Genomic DNA, 23,231 nt, shown 5'->3' with positions numbered 1-23,231 from the left:
AAACAGGGAGAGGCTCTCATCCAAAATAACGACAGCCTAGGAAAAAATGAACTAGCACCAAGAATGCAGCGATGCATCTACTGTGATGACCTATTTTCTTTCCCAAAGCAGCCTCCCCACACTCCAATCTTACATTTAGATAAGAAAAACATTGCACTGCCTCTTGCAGGTTCATTTTATACCTGTTTTGGTACATATGGTGGAAGCCATCGAGAATGTATCACTTCATCATTAGTGAATTTGAGTGGGAGAAGGAAAAAGGAGTGGGAGCATCCTTAATGCAAAATCACCATGCCAAAGATGTGGACGTTTCTAAAGCATCGGGAGAGAGACTCTGACATAACCGATGGTCACGGATATATTCCCCAGGGACCCTAGGATTGCTCTGTTAGTCAACTAATTAAGTCAATTAAACTGCTAAACACATTTTTTAATCAAATGAAAAGACTATCTGATTAATCAGGCAGTGAATTTTTAGCATTTTACATTATTTTCCATTCAAGAGCTTATTAAAATGTTATCTGCCAAATGTGATCTTAGAAGTATTTGCACCTGAAGGCTAGAGCAAAAGGGACATATCTCTAAGTTGTTATTCACTAGAACATGTGATCAACATGAAAAATACAAAGCAATGTTCTATCGCTTTCGCTATAGTTTTCTTTAGAACTATTCTTATGCATATTTAATCAATCTGAAACCATGTAGTTTATCAGCTAAGATACCTTAATCGGGTGCCAGTCCAAATAAAAATCATTATGTCAAAATAAAAGGTAAAATCAGTTGCTATATTGCCCTACAGTTGCCTTAAAGCTCTTCCTGAACACTTATGAAGATATGCCATGCCCAGCTAATTCATGACTAATTACTGAGAATGCCTGAGTTCTCCATTATCCCCTATGAAGATGACACAGGAAGCCAGACCCTTAAATGGCAGGGATGGGAGCAAATGTATCAGAACTATAAACAGGCTGGTTATGACAGTGCTACACAATATAGTATATAAGGTGGAATTCAGCACGAGCAGAAATCTAACTATCCCCAAGATGAACGATTGGGAAAGCACGTACATACCCTACATGGTTCCAGAGAAAAAGCTTAACAGTATGGTGCTAGTTTCTGCAAAAGACTTTCAGCTGCTTCAACATTAAAGGAGCCACCCTAACCCCGAGTCCTTTCTACCAGTGTTTTGCTGCAGCTTGGTCCCCCTGAACTCAAAGGGTAGCGAATACATCCCACACTCCTGCAGGAGCATGGAGCCCAGCCCCCTTTCCTCTCTCCTCGAGTGCACCATGGGATGCTAGCCAACAAAACAAAGCCACACAAAAAAGAGCAGAGATGATCCTAATCATTTCCGACACCTGATCAGAATAAAGAAACACAGAGGGGCCTGGTGCTGAGCGCTTGTTTAACTCTGGGAAGTTCAGGCCTCCTCACAGAAACTCATTCGTTATTTGCCACATTCCATTCAGCACATCACATGATGGGATTACTAACAGTTCCTGAAGGTTAGTTTAATCAGCATTTATATACTACAGCTATTTTCTAGGCAAAAAAAGTTTAAACTGGAGGTCTGAATGGCAATTATTAAGCCACTGCAGACTTGTGGAACGTTATTATGAAGTTCTTGCATGACGTTTACAAAAAGCTACATACTCATAGGCATAAGAAAGGTACTCGATGTGAAGGGATGAGAACGGAATGTCAAGTATTTTTGTTCCCAGTTTAGAGACTGGAGCAGAGGAAGACACTAGGTAATTTTACTTAATCCTGCATCCACCCCAACAGGCAAGGCGCTCCTGCTTGTACCCCTTCATGGCCACTCAGGCACGGGTTGCGGCCAGCACGTGCTGAGCCACTTCTCATGTCCACACGGAGCCACAGTGGAGGTCGCCTGAGGACCGAGGCAGAGAAGAGTCCAAATGTGGAGGACACCAGCTCTGCTTTGCTACCTAACCACCGTCAGGAAGGGAAGGTGAACAAGCAGGAGGATGTGAGGGCAGACGAGGTGCCTTCATGCTCCTCAGGAAGGCGTGGATTCACCACTGGGGCTGCTCCTACTCAGGTGGGAGCAGCTGCCAGGACTGCTTTTTACCAGCTCCTCTAGGATGCCTGCCATGCTACTGCATGAAGAAACCGGACTCATGCTCTGCTTGGAATGACGTGACGTCCAAGCTGGAATATGGCAGTACACTTTATGTGGCACCCCCTTTGAAGAATTGCACCTTCAGGACTTCCTCTTTTTAAAATCCCCACCAGTCTTGCACTCCTTTTCGCATTAGAGTCACTTGCCATAGGCCTTAGCCTGTCCTCATTTTCTTAAAATTGGCTTTCCTGGAATCCAGGGTATGTGTGTGGCAGAACACATAAGGTGGGTGTGCAAGATCTCAGGTGGGTCACTCCAGACAAGGCAAGGAAAGACTCTCCTGAAATCCTGGGGAGGTGCTACAAATCGGTGTCAACAAAACAGAGCCGGATGGACCAATGGCTTGATTCATTAGGAGGCAGGTTCCGGTTTTCTGTCCCTTGCCTTGAAGTGAGGGTATATTAAATGAACATTTAGCTTCTGCAACTTGCAGCGAGCTCTGCCTGCCTCTAAAATACCAATGCGATTTCCATTCACTCAAACACCAGTATTCGTATGAATAAAAATGAAAGGATTTAACTAAATCTTGTTATTGCACACAGATGTTTAAAAGTGACCTTTACAACAGAAAGTGGGAAAGAGGTGGATTTAAAGCTTTGCAAAGGTAGGTGCCTTATGTACAAGTCACCTCTGAAGAATCATGCAGCCTCCAGGCCCAAAAGCCTGAGAAAATCCAAGCTGGACACGTACATGCTTCACCTGTCTTACTTACAGTCAAGTTCCAACCCAAATAACTCCCGAGGATTCACAACGGCAATCACCCCAAGGTCTGCTTTTGTATTTCTACTAACTTATGCAAAGTGCCTTGTGATGCTAAGAAAGAGCACTTTTGTCTGAAGTGGCAACCCTTTCATCCTCCTGCTTCTCCTGTCTTCCTAGTACACTTTCTTTTTCCCTACACCACTCAGACCTCCTTCAGTGAGCTGCTCCACTGGCCTTGCTCCTTTTCCTTTCTCCACTCCAGGGCTTTCTCCACCCTCCTTTCCTCCCACGGCATGTGCTCTCTGCTACCTGCCAGAACCACCTGGTGGGACACATGGAGCAATCTGCCCCAAGCCCTCCTGCAAAACAGGCTCCTGCCCCAGTCCAGCCCCACGGCCCTGTCCTGTTTGGCTTTTGTGTAAAGTTCTCATTTCAGAAGAGGAAAAGGTGTGTTAAGAGTGCGTCTTGACATGCGATGATAAAGTAAATGACATAATGAAGCAAATAGCCACGATTACACACATATTACACATGGATGTATGTGAACGAAACATCAAGAGCAATTAAGCATCCCCTTCTTCATATGCCTGAGGGGATGCGCCTCCTGCCCAAATCCTGCCCACCAAATGGCAGTAAATAATTTTCTGGTAAATATTATGGTAAATTTTCTGGCAATTTTCTGTGCAAATATTCCAAGATACCAGAAGTGAGAATTCTGCAATTATATCTCAAGCAGATTTTAGTGTGACAAAGTAGGATCTGGAAAGACTGAAAGAAAAAGGATGCAAAGACTCAAAGACTTCTCAGCAAGCATGGGTGATGGTGGAGGTGTTGCAGCGCATAAGCACAGCCAGCAAGGCACACCTCCTCTATGTTTCAGCAAGATGCTATCTACTTATCTTGCCCTTAAATATTCAGACCAGAATCAGTTTCTAATGAAATCGCTGAGCGAGCCCAGGCTGCAGAGAGCTGAAAATCTGATCTTCCCCCAGAACAGAAACATCTCCACCTCCACCGCGCAGATAGAGGTCCTATTGTCTGCACTCCCCACTCACATGCGCAAACAATATTGGAAAGATCGACTGCAGCAAATGCAACAGCTTCTTGCCCGCGTCTTCTATAGTCAAAGTCCCAGAAGGGTAAGAAACGGTTCCTCAGTTAAAAGACAAAGCCTCCTTTCCCAGAACAATTTGTCTCTTGCACTGACAGCCACCCACTCCCCTCTATACTGACCCGGGCAGATTTGGTCAGCTGCCTATTCCAGCTGCATTGAGGACACATGTTCCTGCCAATCACCAGGAACACACTGAAGCCCAACAAGAACTGAGGGGGGGGGGGGATAGTGGTGCTTTTCAGCCAGATGTCATTCTTTGCTCACCTTTAGAAGAAAAAAAGAGCCGGAGACAGAGAGCAGCCTCCCACTGGCTTGGTGCCCTTGTCAGACCCACCTGTTTCTGTGGGCAGCCAGACCCCAAGCCCCTGAAGGACAACACAAGAAACGTGCTCTCGGAAAAGAAACTGGCTGCTCCTGCTCGCTTGGATGCATCGCAGCCCGTGGGCTTCAGAGGCCCCACGCAAGTGCTGCCATCCTTTCGAACACTGACCCACTCCGGGAAGGAAGGTGGCAGCGGGAAGAAGTGCCCACGACATCACACACAGCCTCGCCACGCCCCTGCCAAGCTCAGCGGGCCTGGGGGGATGTGCGAGGACTGGGGCCCAGGGCTTTCCAACAGGAACAGGCCCAGCTGTGGCAGCACCGCTGCTGTTTCCCTTCCCTCCTTCTGTCTGAGATCTCAGCCTCTGTAAGCTCTGGGTCTTATTATGGATAGTAAGGCAACAGTTTATCATACTAGAACTTGCTACAAGCAGTAACTAGCATAACAGATGCAAATTTGTAACACAATTTTTATTATTAGGTTTAAAAATTACATAGTTTAAAACAGCATACATCCAGAAACCCCACTTACTAAAAATATTACATAAACATAAGCAACTTTAATCAAAATGATATACAAAGTAATCAATCCAATTGATGTAGCCTTTCACCTTGTCAATACTTGCTTTTAATCCATTCATCCAATTTAATATAACTTACTTTTAATACTTCCATTCATTTTCATATTTTATGACATACCAGGAACACTTACGTAGGCTATTTCCTTACAAACTGTTAGGGAATAAAGCAATCTAAGAACAAGACAGTGGGGGGAAGACATGTTTAAGTATTTCTAGCAAACCTTTCTTTCACTCTCTTCCTATACTACCACAAAAGAAAGGTAGCTTCAAGCTTGTTAAATTCAAGGCTGCAATCCAAAGCACATTTACTAGGGAGTAATCCCAATTAGACACAGTGCAATTTACTACCAAGTACAGGATTGTGCAGTACAAAACTTAATGCTGACCTTTAAGATCAAAACAAAATACTTAAACTAAAGAAATGATTTATTGGATGGGAAAAGCAACCCTTGATAAAAACAGTAATTAAAAACAAAAGTTAAGACACAAGTTCCTGGTTTTGAGGTGGAGAATATTCTGAAGATGGGCCCTGTCTGCCTTTCATTTCAAGTATGTATTCAGGACTGGGACTACAAGCTTAACAGCTACAAATGAGATAGATGTTAGAATTATCTTGTTAAAACTGAAGAAAACAAGTTAATTAAAAAGCCCTCCTGGTCTAATAAATTTCCTTTAACATTTCTCTTTGATTCCTTCTTCCTAATATTTCACTGAATACTTGAAAACGCATGAGAGCAAAAACAGACATTACTTTACGGCAGTGTGTAACAGCTATGTTCTCTTTTCATTTTCAGTCTAGGAGAGGTACAAGACCCTAATCTGGATTGGAACTCTAGAGTGAGGGGAAGGAAGCTTTTAAAATGCATATCACAAAGCCCCAAGCCTACAGTTTTTTGAGTTTTTTTTAATGCACTGCTCCTAGACACACATTTAAAGCCACCCTCCCCCAGTCCATTTTGCTGTAGGTCAAACAAAAACATCTGTGAAAGCTTTTAAGATCCCCAGACCTCTCCTTCAGGCAAGATATTATAAGACATTGGGATGGAGGGGAAGGATCTAAATGGTGAGATCTTACTGTCTGCAAGTCAGACTAATCCCATGGTGTACTGTGAGAGGACAACAAGACTTCTGGTGGTTAAAGGAAGGTTATACTGCCCAGTGGCTACAGTGGAAAGAAGGGGTGAGAGAAGGAAATGTTGGATTTAGGGAGATACAAAGCCCAGCCATCCTCAGAAGTGTTTTTCAGTCAAGTGTGCTTCAGCCCTTACTTAAGAAACAAGCAAGTATTTGGCCATGCATGACCGACATTTCTTCCTAAACTGATTGCTTAGCACAGGAGGCACAGCTCATCCCTTCAACATGTGAAGTCCAGATGGGCTCAGCCATTCCCCAGACTGGAGCGGGCGCACTTCAGCTGGCCGTCTGCTGGGCCCCACACCCCTGCTAGTCCCACTGCTTCTCTACCAGCCTGACGTTGGACTCCACAAGGAACCAGAGCAGAGCCCCGGTCAGACCTGGAGCAGAGGGCATGACAATGAGATTAGGCCCAATTCAAACGTGACAAAGAGCAAGTTGCCCCACAGAACTGGCCCGGGCACAGGGTCCCAGGGAACCAGGGCTGCTCCGCCCACTCCTGCCATCTTAGCAGCACGCGCGGAGTCTGTTACTCGGGACAGCCCGATGCTGCACACACAGCGCCAGAGATCCAACGCGAGTCCCACCCAACACCATGTTTCAACCGGGCCTGGAGACGGCAACATTTCTAAAGCCGAGAACACTCAACGTTAACAAACTTGTCTTAGTTATAATAAATACTCAAACAAACAAACAAACAAATAAATAAATAGTTCCTCACTCCTTAATCACAGCAATTCAAACACTTCAACTCTGTCAGTAGCATGTCAAAACAGGTTTTAGTAAAAATAAGCATGCTAAGGAAAGTGAAACAAACAGACTGAAAAGAAAAAACACAAGTCTGGACTACCACTGAAACTTCTTCTTGGCAAACAGACTTCTGGAAAGTCCGGCTCTCCCTTGTTACAGCCTCAGCTTTCACCCTGAGCTGATCAAGATGGCAAAACCCTGACTGCCGTGACGTGCATCCTCACTTCGCGTGAGGGGCCACAGCAGAAGTGGAGTTTTGCGTGGACATGGCCCCACAGCCAGTCCACAGCATCTTCACACAGGGCGGAAAAGCTCTGTCTGAAACCCTGGAGAGCCGCGGCCAGTATCAGCAGCACTGGGCTACTTGGACCAGTGGCTTCCTGCATTTGGACACAAGAATCCAATTTAGTTCCCAATGCATTAAAGCCGCCTTACAGGGTCACCAGTGCACTGCACTCACCTTGCCAAACACCCTGCTCAGATCAAAGTCTAGGTATCTCACTGGGTGAACAGGTGAGGAAGAAAGGGATAGTTTTCAACCACCCTGCGAGCGGCTACCAGTTGAGCTCTTCTTGATGTTGCTGCACTGTAGATCTGCCAGGCTGCTCTCGACCTGGGCAACGCAATGCTGACAATGGCCTCAACGGTGCGTTCCTTTTGCTAGAAAAGCTTCTTTAAACCGCAGCTTCAAAACACTTAGAAATTAAACATCTGTGAGAATAAAAGCCAACCATGCTTTTTGCTGGAAAGCAAATAGTGGGGGGAAATACTAAGAGAAATTGGACAGCCCTTGCCAAGGGCCTGAATGGCTGTCACAGAGGAGAGGGCCGGAGACGGTTCCTCTTTATTCGACTGCAAGGCTCACTCACAGGAGGGCAGGTTTTGGTTGCGCATCAAGGAGAACGGGCTGAACAGTCGGACCATGGTGCCAGCAGCCCGGAAAGGCACTGAAGCAGAATGCTGAGGATGGTATACACTGGATGCCTGCGCGGTGTAGGAGGGCTCCTTCCAATGCCTGCCCTACCCTGGTGCAAAGTGCAGTTATGGGGCAAACCTCAGAGCATGCACTCATGCTCTGCTCTGCCTCACTTGCTGAGACACGTTTCAAAGCAAGACCAGATCAGCCTGTGTTCATCCACTGAGATTTTGGTTTGGTTTGGTTTATCTAAGCAATAATAAAACAGCATCTGCAGAGGTAGCAGCACCTCTGAGGAAAGGCACAGCAGAAAGCAGCCCAGAGAGGCATCTCTGGAACAGTCTGCTTCCTACTGGCCAGGACAGAGCATTACCCATTCTGGAGTCTGCACTGTGTATTCTACAGACAAACCAATATGGCAATGTTACAACATCTTTTCTGAACTAAAACCCAGATATCTCTTATCAAAATCACTTCGGTCTTTATTATAGAGGCTATCATATTTTTGACCATCCCCTACATCCTTTGCCGTAAAGCATTCATTTTTGGACTGTGGGATCAATGTTTCCATTTAGTCCGAGAAGAACAGGGTATCAAAGTGAATTGCTTTTCCTTCACACACAGAGGGGAGGGAGGAGAGAGAGCATTCCATCTGTAATACGGTCATTCTTGTAGAACTGCTGCATTAAAATGGCTGCTGGAACAGGATTAGGGAAGAAAAATCCAGCCAAGTTTACACTACAGGGAAGCAGCAAGCATTTCTGCCCTGGCAAACAGCCCCACATTTCTGAAGGGGGCAACACTGGCCCACTGCATGCTTCCATTTTCCAAGCATTTTCATGCACACTAAAGGCAACTTGTGTCCCTCCAAATGTCTGACCTACAACTTCCATGATCCCTCACCATGCACTGTGCCACTAGAGCTGAGGGAAGGTTGGAGGCCAGAGTTGCCCACCCCAGGATTAGTGGAACGGTGGTTACAAGGCTCCCAAACACACCCTGCAGGCACTGCAATAGGGAGCAGGGCACACAGCTCATCATCTCATCACTGCTCTTCGGCCGCCTCCCACCCTTCAGTCACACAAAGATGGACTCACCAAGCCAGTTCAGGAAGCGTCATTTTTTAAAAACTTCACGTGCTGTTTATTTTCTGTAATGTGAACCCTGCTTTTTGGTCCTCTGCAGCTCTTGCCCTGGTCCGGCACCTTCGAGCAGGGCCCCTGCTGCTCTTGAATGTGTAACTTCTTTATGATTACTATTATTAAGCTTTTTTAAAAAATAGAAAGCTGGCATATGGCAAAACAGAATGTCAATTTCCACAGCACTTTTATCTCTCAAATGCCTCAGCGCTCCATGCAGGCTCCAGAGACAACAGAAATGCTTGGCCCAGCACCCAAAAAGAAAAAACCCCATAAGCTAGATGGTGACACTGAGCATCCAAAACAACTAGAAGGAACAGTGGGAAGGGGCGGGGGGGTGGGGGCTGCCTGTGCACGTGCTTTAGTGTGTGCATCAGCCAGTTTGTTTGTGCTGGTGTGGTGTAGCCTGTGCACGTATTTTGTCTGGGGGTGGGGTCCTGTGTGATGTGGTGTGTGCATGAGCACACACATGGAGGGGGATATGTGTTTGGCACAAGGGCTCTGGCTGCATGCGTATTTCTCAAAGCATCACCAGTGTGCCTCCTACAAGATGGAAATGTTGTTGTTTGTTGTGGGGGCAGATACGCAATTTGCTATTTGAGTCTCCAATCCTACTTCTACTTTGTACCCAGCTTCTTGCAGGATGAATTGATTTAAATCAAGGCAATTTAAACCCCTGATTTAAGGCTCTAGAATAAAGTGAAAATTACAGCACCTGCTTGTCAAATGCCAGCTGACAAAGCCTTTGGCCAACTCAAAACACATCTGGCTGGGCAGACAGAGCCTGAGGAGCCCAATGCACGTTATAGCAATGACCTGGCCCAAGCCACCACACCAGTGAGAAATCTTGGCCTCTTCCCACAGCAAATGCCCCATGCTAGACATATTCTCACGACTGGTAAGACCGAAACTTGCCTGATCACCCTTGGCAAACAAACTGTGCCTGGGAGACATAAGGGCCAACTCAGTTCCTGATCTCAACCGTATATCTAACTTGTCAGCCTATGAACAGATAAAAAAATACCCACTGCAGACACTCCATAAAGTGACGAGTAGCTTTAGCTCACAGCAGAAACCACACAAAATGTTCATTTACTTATTTATTAAATTATGCATACCCTATTATACATGCAGCCCACTGCAGCACTCATAAGATTGTTTGTAGCTAATTGAGGCTAATTGCCACAGTGACTCAGAGTCAACATTAGCATTATCTTGCAGTTTACTTTTCCTGCCCAAAGGCTAAATAATTACAGGTTGGTTAGAAGTGAAATGCAAAGGTTACTGAATCTTTAGCTGTTTGTGTTTGAAGAAGGAATCACAGGTATTTCTGTTTAAATAAAAAAATCATTGCTTTGGTATACACTTTATTCTCAGTGTCTCTCCCTATTCTGGACTGCACAGGATGGTTATAGTTATTCAGTATACTTTTTAATGTATGTATTTCATTTCTACAGTGCCCATTAGCCAAAGTGAAAGCGAAGCCCCTTTCACCATACTCTACCATTTTGCTATTTGACGTGTTTGCCAGTTTAGCATGGGCACAGAAAAGAGAATCTGCTTTCACAGACCAAACAGAGAAGGGGAATATTCTACTTCAGCTCCCAAGTCTGGCATACTAAGAGTTTTTGGGTGTCCCTTCAGGTGCTCCAGAATCTGGGACAAAATGGGGATTCTGCTCACGAACCATCCCTTCCACTGCGTAACAGGGTCCCTGCCTGATGTGACAGAGTTGGCTCTTGGGAGTTTCTGGAGCTTATCGTGCCAGGAGACTTCACCATCCACAGAAAGGCTCATCAAGAGTGCCTGGCTATTTCATGGCCACCACGACAACCGTGTGCCTGTCCCACTTGGTGACCGAACACGTTCATGTTGCGGTGCATACACTTTATATAGCGTTTTGTTCTGGACCTGGGGGTGGAGTGTCCCCTCTTTGTCGTTGACAGATCACTGTCAGACTCAGCTTTCTGACTGCCTGTAATGGCACATGGTAGAGAGCCTGTTAAGATAGTTTGCCCATGAGGACTGATGGATCCAGACGGACTCCTAAGGACTCTGGAGGATTTTCCACTCAGATCCATTTGGACTTGGGTTCCAGTTTATAGGTGGTGCTTCCAGATCATTTCTGCCTAGGCACTCAATCTATCCTGCCTTACTGAATACTCTTCATCTTGCGTCTCCCTGGAAAAGGACAACCAATTATTTATGAACTTGACTGCTGTTCATCTTGGCTTGTTAACACACACCCAGGTGTTTCAGCCTGTGCTGAAAAAGAAATCTTTTTTTAATAAATAGCATCCAGGCTCAAATATCCCTCTTCTGGGCAAAATATGCAGATGAATAGAGAAGGTACAGATCCAGGGATTCCTGGGTGAAACTGTTTAGCTAGATTCTTTACAGCCTGCTTTTCATGTTGTTTTCAAAATGAAAACAGCTTTAGACAACATTATGGATTACCTGCTCCAACAGTCAGAAAGGATTACGATGACCCTGTTGCTTCTGAAGCCTCTCTAGAGTTCAATACCATCAATATGGTATTCTCCTAGGCCTTCTTAGGAGATGGGAATTAACACTACTGTGGTGAACTAGTTCCATTTACTCCTACAAAAAAGATCTAAAATGTCTGCTCCTCCCTTTGGCCAGTGACCTGTTGGCTTCCCTAGCATTCCATTAAAAAAAAGGGGTGGGGGGAGGAAAGGATATAGGGGGAATCTAGAAAATTACAAATTACCTTAAAATCTGTTCAAGGTAAATTCAAAAGCATTGCTAAAGAAGGAAATATTTGCTGAAGGAAACTCAACATGGTTTCTGCAAAGGTAATTCTTTGTCTCATTAACCTTTTAGGGTTCTTTTGAACCCTAATGCCAACAATACATATGAGCATGAGGTGACTGATTACCTGAACTTTCAAACTGTTTTTGACAGAGCCCCCCCCCCCCCCCCCGGAGACTCCTGAGAACCCGTCGCAGCCACGGGGTAAGAGGAGAGCTCCCCTCATGGACTGGTAACTGTTACAGCAGAGACTACAATGGATCTCCAACTTTAGGCAAGTATTGGTGCACGATGGATGCAAAACATTCAGGGCTTGAACTTGCAGCATTTTTCGAGCAAGCACTCCATGCTGCCCTCTCCCAGGTCCCACAAAAACGCTAACACTCCTATTGGAGACACTGAACATTTGAACGGACCGACCTCTGACAGACTGTGCCAGCTTCTCTGCCCAGAGCTCTGGAACTGGAATTGTATGGCAAAGTCATTAACTATACGAGTACCTGCTCCTCTCTCTCCCTTGCCTTTTCCTAATGGGAGAGCTTTGGGAGAAATGAGTCATTTGGAGATGCCAAGGTCCTTTTGATGGCAAAACTGAAAGGATTCAAATTCAGATATGGTTCATTTTCAGGGGACCCTACTTCAATTCAGACATACTCCAAATCTTTCAAATCAGACAGATTCAGTTCTGGATTCAAGCAAATGTGATGCACACTCTAAGTACAAATTATTACTATCTTTACTCAAGTTTTTAGTGGGAAAGAAGGGGTCCTGTCCTTCCACTTTAGATTACAATCTTGTAAAACAGAAATAAAAATACACATGAGCAAGTGACACCTTTGGCTCTGCCAGTGCGATGAGTGCGTGGTCACAGCCGCTCTTACCACCTTCATTCCCAGCCGTAAGGGAAAGACTGAAACAAGTTCTAACTAGCTGCTTGCATCCACTGTAGAAGCTGCGGCAGCTTCAAGGAACAACAGCAGGGGGACTGCTTTGGAAGGGATTAACTGGAGAGAGAAGCATGTCTCTTATGGTCACTTGGTGAGCAACTAACAAGGCTCTGTACTAATTCTCAAAGATCATCTATTAAAGAGCAAATGCTTGGACTAAGTCAAAACAATAAAAGCAAACCCAGATCATATTAAAAGGGAGGAAGGCAGATCTATGATCACCAGCAAAGCCTACATAGTTTTGCGTAAAAAAGGTGCCAACCTAGAGAACAGGAATTTTGCCTGTCTTGCCTTTAAAATCTGTGACAGGAGACTGGTAATAAAAGGGTGTGCTCCATCATTAAGCCGTGCCTTTCCCCTTGAAAAGCTTCCTACAACTAGGTTTTAAAACCTGCAATTTCCAGAACGAAAATCTGTGCATGTACATTTATGTTATGTAGTCTAATAACGTTGACAAAATGACTTCCTAGGCAGGTTAAGTACCACCACACCTGGCGCTCTTTAAAGGTCATCACACCCTGCACCCTAGATGAGAAGTCCCAAAATTAGGCCAGATCTTTTCCGTTTCTTCGATCATCCCTATCTCTTTTACAAACTACCCTTCTGAGGAGTTCGGAAGAACGCCAAAGTTTCCATAAACTTCTGCAGAACTTTGATTGGCCCAAATAAAGCTATTGCCCAAGAACACACTTCAGATTTGCCTCCTCTGGAATGTGGCACTTTTAACCCATGAACCAAAGCTTGTTTTCTGTTGTCAGTAGTAGAGACTGAGCTGCAGCCTCTTTGGTATCATTTTCAAATTATTTTTCTACTCACCCCTGTAATTTCTACATAGGGAAGCAAGAAATCTCCAAAGCCCTAGGTGATACATCCACAGGTGAGCAGGAATACTCACCCCTGTCCTCAGACCACAGGCTGACCCAGAGTATTCACCTTTCTATCCCAAATCTGGGCATCCCATACATTATTCCTAAGCAGTTAAATAAGCAAAAGCTCCAAGGAGAACAAGGTATCCTACTGCAACATGCCTAACATTTACATTGCCCCTCTCTGCTCATTAAACAGATTTTGTTTAAATAATGAACAAACTGTATTACAGACTCCAATGAGAATTCCAAAATTATAAGTCAACTGATAAAGCTCAGAGGAGATGGAAGAGAATGGGAGGGAGAAAAGAGTAATATTGACTAATATAAAGGGCGCAGCTTGAGAAAGGATATTCCTGCCACACCTGATCAAACATAGTCCACAGAGGGGAAAGGGAAAGAGGAACAAGAGGAGAAGTGAGACAAAGCAGTTGGAAATTTGCATCCAGAACAGATTAAAACAAATTCAGTAGGGACTGAGAAAATACAGAATATATATTACTATAAATGCAAAACTGTTCTAAAAGCTAACTCAAATGTCAAAGATTACTGCTTGAATAAATTTGAATATGAAAGTCATTGCTTCCATAACTTAATTGAAGAAATGCTTTAACCAAATATAGGCAAGAGCTGAACACTGCCTCAAAGTTGCCTCCCAGAGCAAGAGGACTCTGAGAACATACCTGAACACTATCAGGCAGAGCTCACCAGGTCTGATTCCCAGCATCAAGATTCTCTAGGAAAGATGTTCAGTCAGCATTATATGGCAATGTTAGCCCTACACAAGAAGCACCAACATGGTCTTTTGACAAGCAACGTGTTTCCACGCATCCTCATTCACACGCTCTCTTGAACTTCTGTGCACACAATCAACTCAGCTGGTAAGGAGCCTTTAATTAGAGGTATGGCTGCCAACTGTACATCCGGGGATGGCCTTGCGGTGTTCACCCCAATGGAGGCGACCCGGCCCTGGACTCAAGAAGTGCTTTACTAGGGACAGAGACAGATGAAGCTGACCACTGGTCCCTCTAGCCACTATCATTGTCTCTGGCTGGCTGCGGCTCTGCGGGATTTTAGATAGGGCTTTTTCGAGCCCTACCACGAGATGGCAGCAAATGAACCAAGCATCCTAGAGAAACTTAGTAAATAATAAGATCCACCCTCAAGCCACTGACCCTCCCCTTTCTCTAGCTATACAGGGCAACTTGGTCTTGCTGGACAAAATGCTTCAATATGAAGAGAGGGCTCTGGCCCCGGAAATGATCTGGTACAAGCAAAGACTCGTAATAGGTGCCCATCATACCCCAAGGTGTTCTTAAGAGACCCACAAACAGGGGCAAGGCCCCAGCAGAAGCAATGAACTGCTACTGCCCGACCTCCAGGTAACTTGTGGGGCTCAAAATAGGATGAAAAGAAATGGATGGCTCCAAGGCTACACCCAGAATTGTTCAGAACCAAAGGAAAAATAGGTTGGCTCCGAGGAGTGAAAAGCAAGCTTGGGAAGGTTCCTTGTCTCTTGACTGAGGTCTGGTCAGTTAGACAGGGCAACAGCAGGACAAGGTAACAAGCTAGTACTATTTAAAAAATAAAGAGATCATTAAGGTCAGTCACACAATGCTGGAACCACATCTGTGGTGTGAAAACACTTGGACTGGGGCAGATTTCCTGCCAAGCCTCCGGGCTGGCCGATTAGAGGGTCGCCTTGTGGGCTCAGCGGCGCAGATAAATGGCACTCTCTGCCCCTCCACAGCCACACAGAGCTTCAGCAACACTCCTGGCAGCTTTTCCTGCTGCTGCTGCTGCTTCCAGAACCAAACTGGATTCTTCTGCCAGGGTGTCAGGATAATGCCAGTGGCCTACACAGTGGCACTAGAGTTCACCAGCCGCTTCTGAACAAACGCAGAAAGGATGTGGCTGCAGAAGTTTCAAGGTGCCAGAGCAGCAGACAGCTGCACCAAACCCTGGAGTAGTTCCTCGACAGCCCGGCCACAACACAGTCCTCTTCTGATTCCTTTCTCATTTAGTCAGACCCCCTCATGACCACATTGGAGAAGGGAGTATCTCCCAAGCAGGGGCAGACAACCGAGTGCCCTGCAACTCCCCTAATCCCTGACCAGTGGACATGGTGGCTGGGATTTACAGCCCAAAACATCTGCGGACCCAAGTATCCCCATGACTTTTTAAGGGGTTTCTGTTCTTTGAGGAGAGGAGTGAGTCGGGGCTAGCCCAGCTGAGCATTAAGGCGTGGCTGCGCTCCCAGTTCTGCACTAATGAGCACAGAAACATAGAAACAGAGCAAGTCAGAATGGGCCTCCCGAGCCATCTAGTCTGGCCTCCGGCACCAGCCAGCTCCGCTCACGACAAGCCCACCCCATGGTTTCTACATCTCCCCAAATTTCCCTCATTTAACAGATTCAAGAAATGTGTGCCTCCCTTTTAGATATTAGGGTGAAAAAAGGTATTTTGTAGGGGAGGCATATGATTTTTGCAATCCAGTAAGGAGAGTTCAGAGCTGTCATCATCTCTCCACTTCAGTTACCCATATGTAAACAAATCTCAAAGAATGCAACAAAGGTAAAACAAATGAAGTCTTGGCAGAGCAGCTTGTTATGACGACACAAGTGACTCTGTTCTTCTGATCTGTTCTTTTCTTTTCTTTTTAGTATTAGGGGAGATGAAGAGAGGAGAAAGAGAAAAATAGTGGATAGCAGGGGTGAAACAACAGATAGAAAACCAGATAAATTTCGTGGGAAATACCATTTCAGTTTCCAAGGTAGCTTTGTAGGCAAAATCCAGAACTGTGGAGAGCAAGTTGGCGGTTGACATACGTTCATTAGCAGTAATGCACCCTCAGTGGCAATACACTCTCAGACACGGACACTGTTACGAGAAGGTACTGCGAGGAGCAGAGGGAGCTCTGATGCTGGCGCATGACAGCCCTATGTATACTGGGGCTAAAAGTGTGGGGGGAGGTGGTTAAGGAATATAATACGAGGAAGGAAGAAGGAAGAACATAATCAAGTGCAGTCCAAATACAGATCTTTGTTTTTCCTTTTTAGCGGAATTGCACATTAAACAAAGTTACCCTGTTGATCCATCAGAAAAATTCCAAAATCTCTTATACATTCATAAAGGCCAACCAGAAATCTATAACACTGTGGACATGCTTTCCGGATCTCGTGATTTCGTCATAAGGTGTGGGGAGGGTGGGGGAGAAGAGTGGAGGGGAAAGGGAAATTGATCATGAGACTTTATAGAGAAACAGGGGCAGTTTTAAATGGATTACACTTTATTCTTTGTAATGCAAATTGTAAGTTGTACCTTAGATTATACTGTAGGGACAAGTATCAGATCTAGACGTTTTGAAAAACTGACTAGAATTTTGGATTATTCTAATAAAAGTATTCTCTCATGGTGGATTTTAGCTTATTGCCTTTGAAATATGTTCCGCTCCAATATTTCGAAAAGGAGCATGCATGCGTCGGCCCTCTGTGACATTGCCCCACTCATGCTTTTGGTCTTTGCTGTCCAGCTGAATACCTGAATAGGGCTTTCGTGTACCCACAAGGGCCCTCTTTCCTTCCTACCATGCCCCTTTCAGCAATGCCAAAACTATGCAAAGCTCGAGTTCTCTTCATCAAGTCGGGTAACATGAAAAGCTATGAGGCTGCAGTTTCGGTTCAGTCACAAGCTGGGAATTTGCAGACTATGTAATGGGTGTCATATTCCATGCAGCAATGCATTCTGGGACAGAACAGCGACGCTTGGTCTCCATTTCTGAAAACATAAAGGTGGCCTGATAAAAGGGCCGCTGCCCCCATTGCCCAGCAGCGAGCCAGGGAGCGCAGCAGACAGCTGCTCTTCCGTGGGGCTGGCAGAGCTCCCACCCACCGCCTGCCCTACAGACCTTCGTCAGCGCTGGGAAAGGAGCCAGGCCACTCTGGGGCCTCCCTGCAGCCCACCCCCGGCACCGCAGAAGGAAGCCCCTCACACGAGAGCCCAGCAGGCGAGAGACGGGCCCAGCTGATTCCCCCACCGCCCCCTTCTCACTCCCACTTGCCAGAGAGGCACCCGACACCCAGCACTCACCGCTCTGGCCAGCAGGAGTGGGAAAAGGGGAGAAGCACCCCCTCCCCATTTGCCAATGCCACGTGCCAGAACGGTGCTCGGGCGGGCCACAGATGCTGTCCGACGGCTGCAGGGAGCTGGCCTGCGCGCAGCGTCTCAAGCCACCAAAGCTCGAGCTCATTGCTCCCTACGGCGTGTCCTGGAATAGCACCTGGGGGACTGAGACAGGGGGAGTGGCTGGAGGGAGGCGAGGTACCACTCACGTTCACTTCGGGACAAACAACTGCAAACCGTGCTAACCAAGCGGGGCCACTTGCCATGACGTGTGAGCCCAGACATCACATCGCCAAATTTGCTTTTATGCAGTGCACGAGCTGAATAAGTACATTGAAACAAATTCTGAGTAGTTTCCCAGCTCTACAGGGCTTCGTCCTCTATCTATCTATCTATCTATCTATCTATCTATCTATTAGCTAGAAGGTTACTGAAACAACCCCTAACCTACAGCTGGTACCCAGCTTATGCAATACCCTTCCCACAGAGATATATGACACCAACTAACAAGGGCAGTGAGCAGGCCAGGTACACCACACGAACAGGTCTGCATGTCAGTTGTTATGCACCGGTGTTCTGCTCCCAGCATACCACGCATCCCAGTATGTTAGTACTGCAACCAAGACACACACCAGTGTGTATTCGCTGGTTAGAGCACTGGACAGGTGACCTGAAGTACCTGGTTTCTAATCCTACTCAGCCATGAAGTTCACTGGGTGACTCAGCCCCAGCCTCACCTACCTCACACAGCTGTTGCTGACAAACTACAAGCAGAGTGGAGGAGGGTTGTTTAAGGCGCCTGGGGTGCCTCACAGGCGGAATATAAATGCAGTATGGCGGCGACAGCATCTCCTCTGAGTACCTAATATTAACCTAAACACTTACCTGTTATGTTATTCAGCACTTCTTTTAAGACACTGAAACTGTGCAGCAGTGGATCACGCTCTTCATCCTAAAAAGATGGACAATTCATTCGTGAGTCAAAACTGAATCTTCAGAAAGAAAAAAGGAATTATACCTTATTTCAATAAACACTCTCTGGAAATACTGTTCAAATATATAACCACTAGGTGAGTTTATTTGAGGTTATATGTTACTCTTGGTGGTTTACAGAAATAGGAAATGTGAAAAATAATTACATGAACTCCATTTTCTAATCTGGTACAATCACTCATACATACTAAATACTAAGACGTCATTTAAAAAGCTCAAATATGTTTTACGCTTCATTAGCACCCACATGACTTGTTACAGGAACAGAACCCCTGGTTTACCTTCACACTTACAAGAGTCTTAAACCGCTCAGGTCTGAGCATGGAACCGTATCAGGTTCAAACCCTGGAATTGCCTGTTAAAGACTGTGCATAAGGCAGATGGGAAAGACTCTGCCAAAGGTCCTGGAGTACCACTAGGCTGAACAGACCATTCTAACCTGGAGATACCAACCCTGCCTCTTTGGGTCAATCTCCCAGGCTTTCGACCCATTCAATACATGAAATAAAGTAACCATGGTCACCATCCTCAGCATCTTTGGAGAAGCCTGGAATAACAATGTAATCAAAGTAATTCGGCCATATATTCATGATGTAACCTGGGGATATCCCAGATAAGATGCAGCGAGTCATTTCACATGCATCTCTTCTCACTCTATCACACAGCAGACGCCCCTCTTTACATGCTCTTGTTGGCCACATGTAGCCAAGAGTCCACACCATCAGTGCTGCACTGGGGGCAAAGTCCTCTCAAATGCCCCTTCGGCACTCGCACGCCCCCAAACGGGAGGCTTGCAAGCTCCCAGCGCTGCATGGGAAGACCAGCAGGGCTACCAGTACACCCCTCTCTGCCTTTCAGGCAGGCAGCCTTCCTCGCTCAGGCACCCCAGGGAGGGCATAAAACAGCTGGCATACCGACAAGATGCTGGCAGCCCATTTTCACCCTTCCCCTTGGATCACCCCATTTATCCTCTCTCTCAGAGAGGCAGCCAGCACCATTCTTTCCACAGTGGCTGCAGGATGAAAGCAGGGGACTGGAATGTAGATTCCTAGCTACAAGGTCAGAGCTCTGCCTCCAGTCTCCAATTTGGGAAACCGAGTTGTCTGTTGGGCCCAGATGATATCCTTGGGCTACAGGACCACTCGCTGTATTCCAGGTCTTTTAGCATGCCTGATTCATTTTACTACATTCACTTACCAAATGTGTATGAGTACTCCATCTTGCGCTGCGCTTTATGGCCCCAACTACTGCATTGATTTCACCTTGTACGATGTAAATGTTCTTATCCACAATTCTGACAGTCCTAGAATTGAAAACTACATTAACATCCCATACAAAAAGACACTTCATTTTAATTACTCCATATGGTGAAGAGAAATTAGGAAGAATGCCAAAGGTTCTTCTTTTGGATAACAAAGATGAAAGAAAGACTTCAGGGCAAGTAGCAATCAACTGATTTTCTCTAGTGCAGCCTGCTGTCTATGTTCTTATGTCAAGACTGGACAATTTTCTGTTTTTCACTTCTAAAAACATTCCTACTACAGCTTTTAGCCCTCAAAAAGACTCTCCCAGATCGCTAGCTGCCACAGATTAAAGCAGGGTGTGTGCTTATCCCAACTCCTGCTGTTCATGGCTATCTCACAGGAGGAACCGTCAAGTGATACCTATGCTCTAAAAGGCAATGCAGGACCAGGACAAGGTGAGGTGCGATTTTTTACATAGTGGCTGGGGTGGGGGGCAGCGTTTGGCAGGGACACATACATCCTCCCCTTGATTATCGTTATCAATGCCCCCATTTGAAAAGCTTTGACGTCTGCCAAAATTCTGCGTTCCTAAAAAAAAAATGGGTGGATTACATTTTTCTACCTTCTCAAGCACCTAGATTCTTGGGAAAGGGTAAGAAATTTAAGACACAAAGAAGAGCCAAGTCCAACAAAAAACCAAAAAATGGAGGATCTCACTGTGAAGGAGGTGATCACTGGCCACCCCTTTTAAAGAGCAAATATCTCTCACGCTTTTGCTTTCCTTTGGCTGCTCCCCTTTTGATTATTGTCAAGAGGCCACAAAGTAAAAAATGTTCCTCTTTGTAGCCTTGCTTCACCCATGTTCCTGAGCAGTGGCTCCTATGCTTGGACAGGACATGCCTCCCAGGACACGGATGAAGCAAGGCTTTTCATTTTGCAAAGCGCACATGTATACTTCTGGAAGACCAAAAATAGTAATCATTGAAAAACAGACTAAAGATATTTGCACAAATTTAAGCCCCCCTCTAAAGAAAAAAAGATGGTGAATCAGGGACAGTTGCTTCACTGTGTCACTTACACACTCTGGAGGGACTGTCAGTGGCTGCCAGCTTGGAGATTGCAAAAAGTGATAATGATCTCCGGGAGAAAGAAGGGGGGTGGGGGGAAGCTGTAGCAAGTCCAGAAGGCCTCTCACTTAGCAAGGGGAGGTGAGGCAAGACAGGTCCTTCTGCAGGCGCCACTGACACATCAGAAAAGGATCAGGGGGAAAGCAAGGCACAACTCCCAGCAAGTTCCGTCACCTGTTGCACACGCTATTGGTTGCTTCATAAACAAACCACACTGCATAGCTTCTTCACAGGTGGGATGTCGCGGCATGCAAACTCACCCACAGAGTGCAACTCATATTTAGTATAACGTATAAATGGAGATATGATTCTGCCATGCCCTTTTCCCACCGCCCAGGAATGGACAGTGAGAATCAGTGTCTTCACACTGTATTTAATCTTCAGAAATTTAGCACAGGGCCCCCCAGTACCCTGGTCTCTCTTTTTTTACCCAAAAGAAAATCCTGAGAACCAGATATGGATCAGGATCCTGGAGTGCTAATTATTTAATTATCTGACTGTGACTCCAATTTACATTATAGCTGTAAGCCTTTTTGGAAAGGAAATCAAGGTGTGGGGGCTTCATCCAAACTCGGATCACAGCAGGAAGCACCCCCCCCCGCCATGCCATAGGGTTGCAATCCACGTGATAGCGTACCTTTCTACTAACCCTAACCCTTTCTACCGTGAAAGGTCATGCTCCACAATGAATAAGCACTGCATACACAATCCACAAGAGTCCCTCAGAAGTGCAGACCTACTCGTAAAACACTGAAGTACTAGTCATATCCCAGCTTCAGAAGGGAAATTATGCTAGTTGCTGCCAGAAGCTTTAATGAGGCAAAGGAACTTTAACCTTTGAACCACTAATCAGAAATTCACCAAACCAACAGAGAATTGTCTTCCTTGTGAAGCCTGAATAAAGTACATCAACAGATTTCAGCAAATGTTGACTGAAATAGATTATGTGAATGAGCAAAAGTTGGAACAAAAATGGTAATGCAATATTATTTATCAACAGTTTCCACCTTAGGATGTTTAGTAACAGAATGAGGGAATCAAAATACAAAGTAATCCTGCTATCTGAATAATATCTGCAGTACTGAAAATCAACTGTCTATATGAGATCGTGCCTTCCCCATAGATGTAAAAACACAAAACTGCTTCAGTAATCATTTCCATGGGCCACTTTAGTTATATTTACAAGTCACAAGAGAAATAAACATGCTAACTTTGACCTTTCTTGAGGACATCAGAAATGTTTCCAACGCAAGTTGGAAACTGCTGGAGAACCTGGGCTGAAGGGTGCCGTTGCGAGGCCTTGAGGGCAGCAGGGTGGCCAGTAAGTGGCCAATGCTGGACCAGGAGGCCAAGCTGATGCAGCGTGGTTCCTACATTCTTAACTACCCTGTAAAAATCGCCGATTCAACATTCTTGGAGAACACATAACACAACCATGAACCAACACTTACGGATTTAGACACAGGACTTATTAAACTGACATTCACTACAGTTGTGCTGCGCAAGCTGCCTGACCACCTAATTAGGCCGGGAGGCATCCATCCCAGTGCTGCACTGCACCATTGCCTGTGCTTGGAAAAAGCAGCTGCCATTTCCTCCAAACAATCTCTCCTCTTACTAGACTCAGAAATCGACAGACTCCAACAAACCATGTTTAGAGAAACTCTGTTTCAGGTTACGGGACATCTGGCTTGCTACATTAAGTAATGAGGACAAATAGTGTTCAGCCCTTGTACAGGGCAGAGTTGGCGTCTTGCCACGCAGCACCTGCGCTGGGGGCTAGGAAGCACCCCACGCGCGTGCGCCAGGGGCCTGGGCCCCTCCGGTTCACTCCCAGACACACTTCTAGGATCCCCGGAGGCAGGTCAGCAGCTGCTCCCTCCCTGCGCTTGGCATTTCGGACTGCATGCGCGCGGGGCTGGACGCGGGCCACGGTCCTGTCCCGAGCGGCCGCAGGCTGGGCCCGCGAAGGCTGCTGGCCGGCGGCTGGGCTCGCAGAGCGCGCTCCGGGCCCCGGCGCCTGGCCAGAGGCAGAGGGCACCTCCCTTCAGGGCCCGCGACCGCAGCGCCGGGTGCCCGGAGCTTCCGGGGTCGCGCGGCGCCTCGGGCAGAAGAGCGGGGTACCCGGAGCCCCGGCCGGCCGCCTGCAGGATGCCAGCCCAGCGCGCTCCGGGAAGCCGAGGTGCTCCGCCCGCAGGCGCGGGGCCGCGCCCCCTCCCGCCCCTTCTCCTCCGGCAGCAGGCGCCGGGCGCACGAGCGCCGGGCCGCGTCCAGGGCCCCCGGCAGGCCGCAGCCCGCCGTCTCGGGCGCCCGGGCCGGTCTTGCCCCGCGCGCCTGCCCTCGGGGGCGCGCGCGGCCCG

At 46.5% G+C, this 23,231-nt stretch overlaps 1 protein-coding gene across 6 annotated transcripts in view; it reads right to left on the bottom strand.

Moving 5' to 3' along the window:
• Window positions 1-20,518, bottom strand: part of GBF1 (golgi brefeldin A resistant guanine nucleotide exchange factor 1) — an 87,979-nt gene extending 67,461 nt beyond the window's left edge. For 2 of the 6 annotated variants that reach the window (XM_044420172.1, XM_044420173.1), the window contains exons 1-2: window positions 19,698-20,518; window positions 18,393-18,459 (exon numbers count right to left, since the gene is read on the bottom strand). In XM_044420172.1, coding sequence (XP_044276107.1) covers window positions 18,393-18,459; window positions 19,698-19,850 — 220 coding nt within the window. In that variant the 5' untranslated portion in view covers window positions 19,851-20,518. The remainder of the gene's footprint in view (window positions 1-18,392; window positions 18,460-19,697) is intronic. The other 4 variants (XM_044420175.1, XM_044420177.1, XM_044420174.1 and 1 more) reach the window with 3 other exon arrangements.
• Window positions 20,519-23,231: the final 2,713 nt, after the last annotated feature.

Source organism: Varanus komodoensis, unplaced genomic scaffold, assembly GCF_004798865.1.
Source record: "Varanus komodoensis strain SLA01 unplaced genomic scaffold, ASM479886v1 scaffold11, whole genome shotgun sequence".
NCBI lineage: Eukaryota > Metazoa > Chordata > Lepidosauria > Squamata > Varanidae > Varanus > Varanus komodoensis.
The sequence above is the reverse complement of the archived record's forward strand: the minus strand, read 5'-3'. Positions and strand labels throughout refer to the sequence as shown.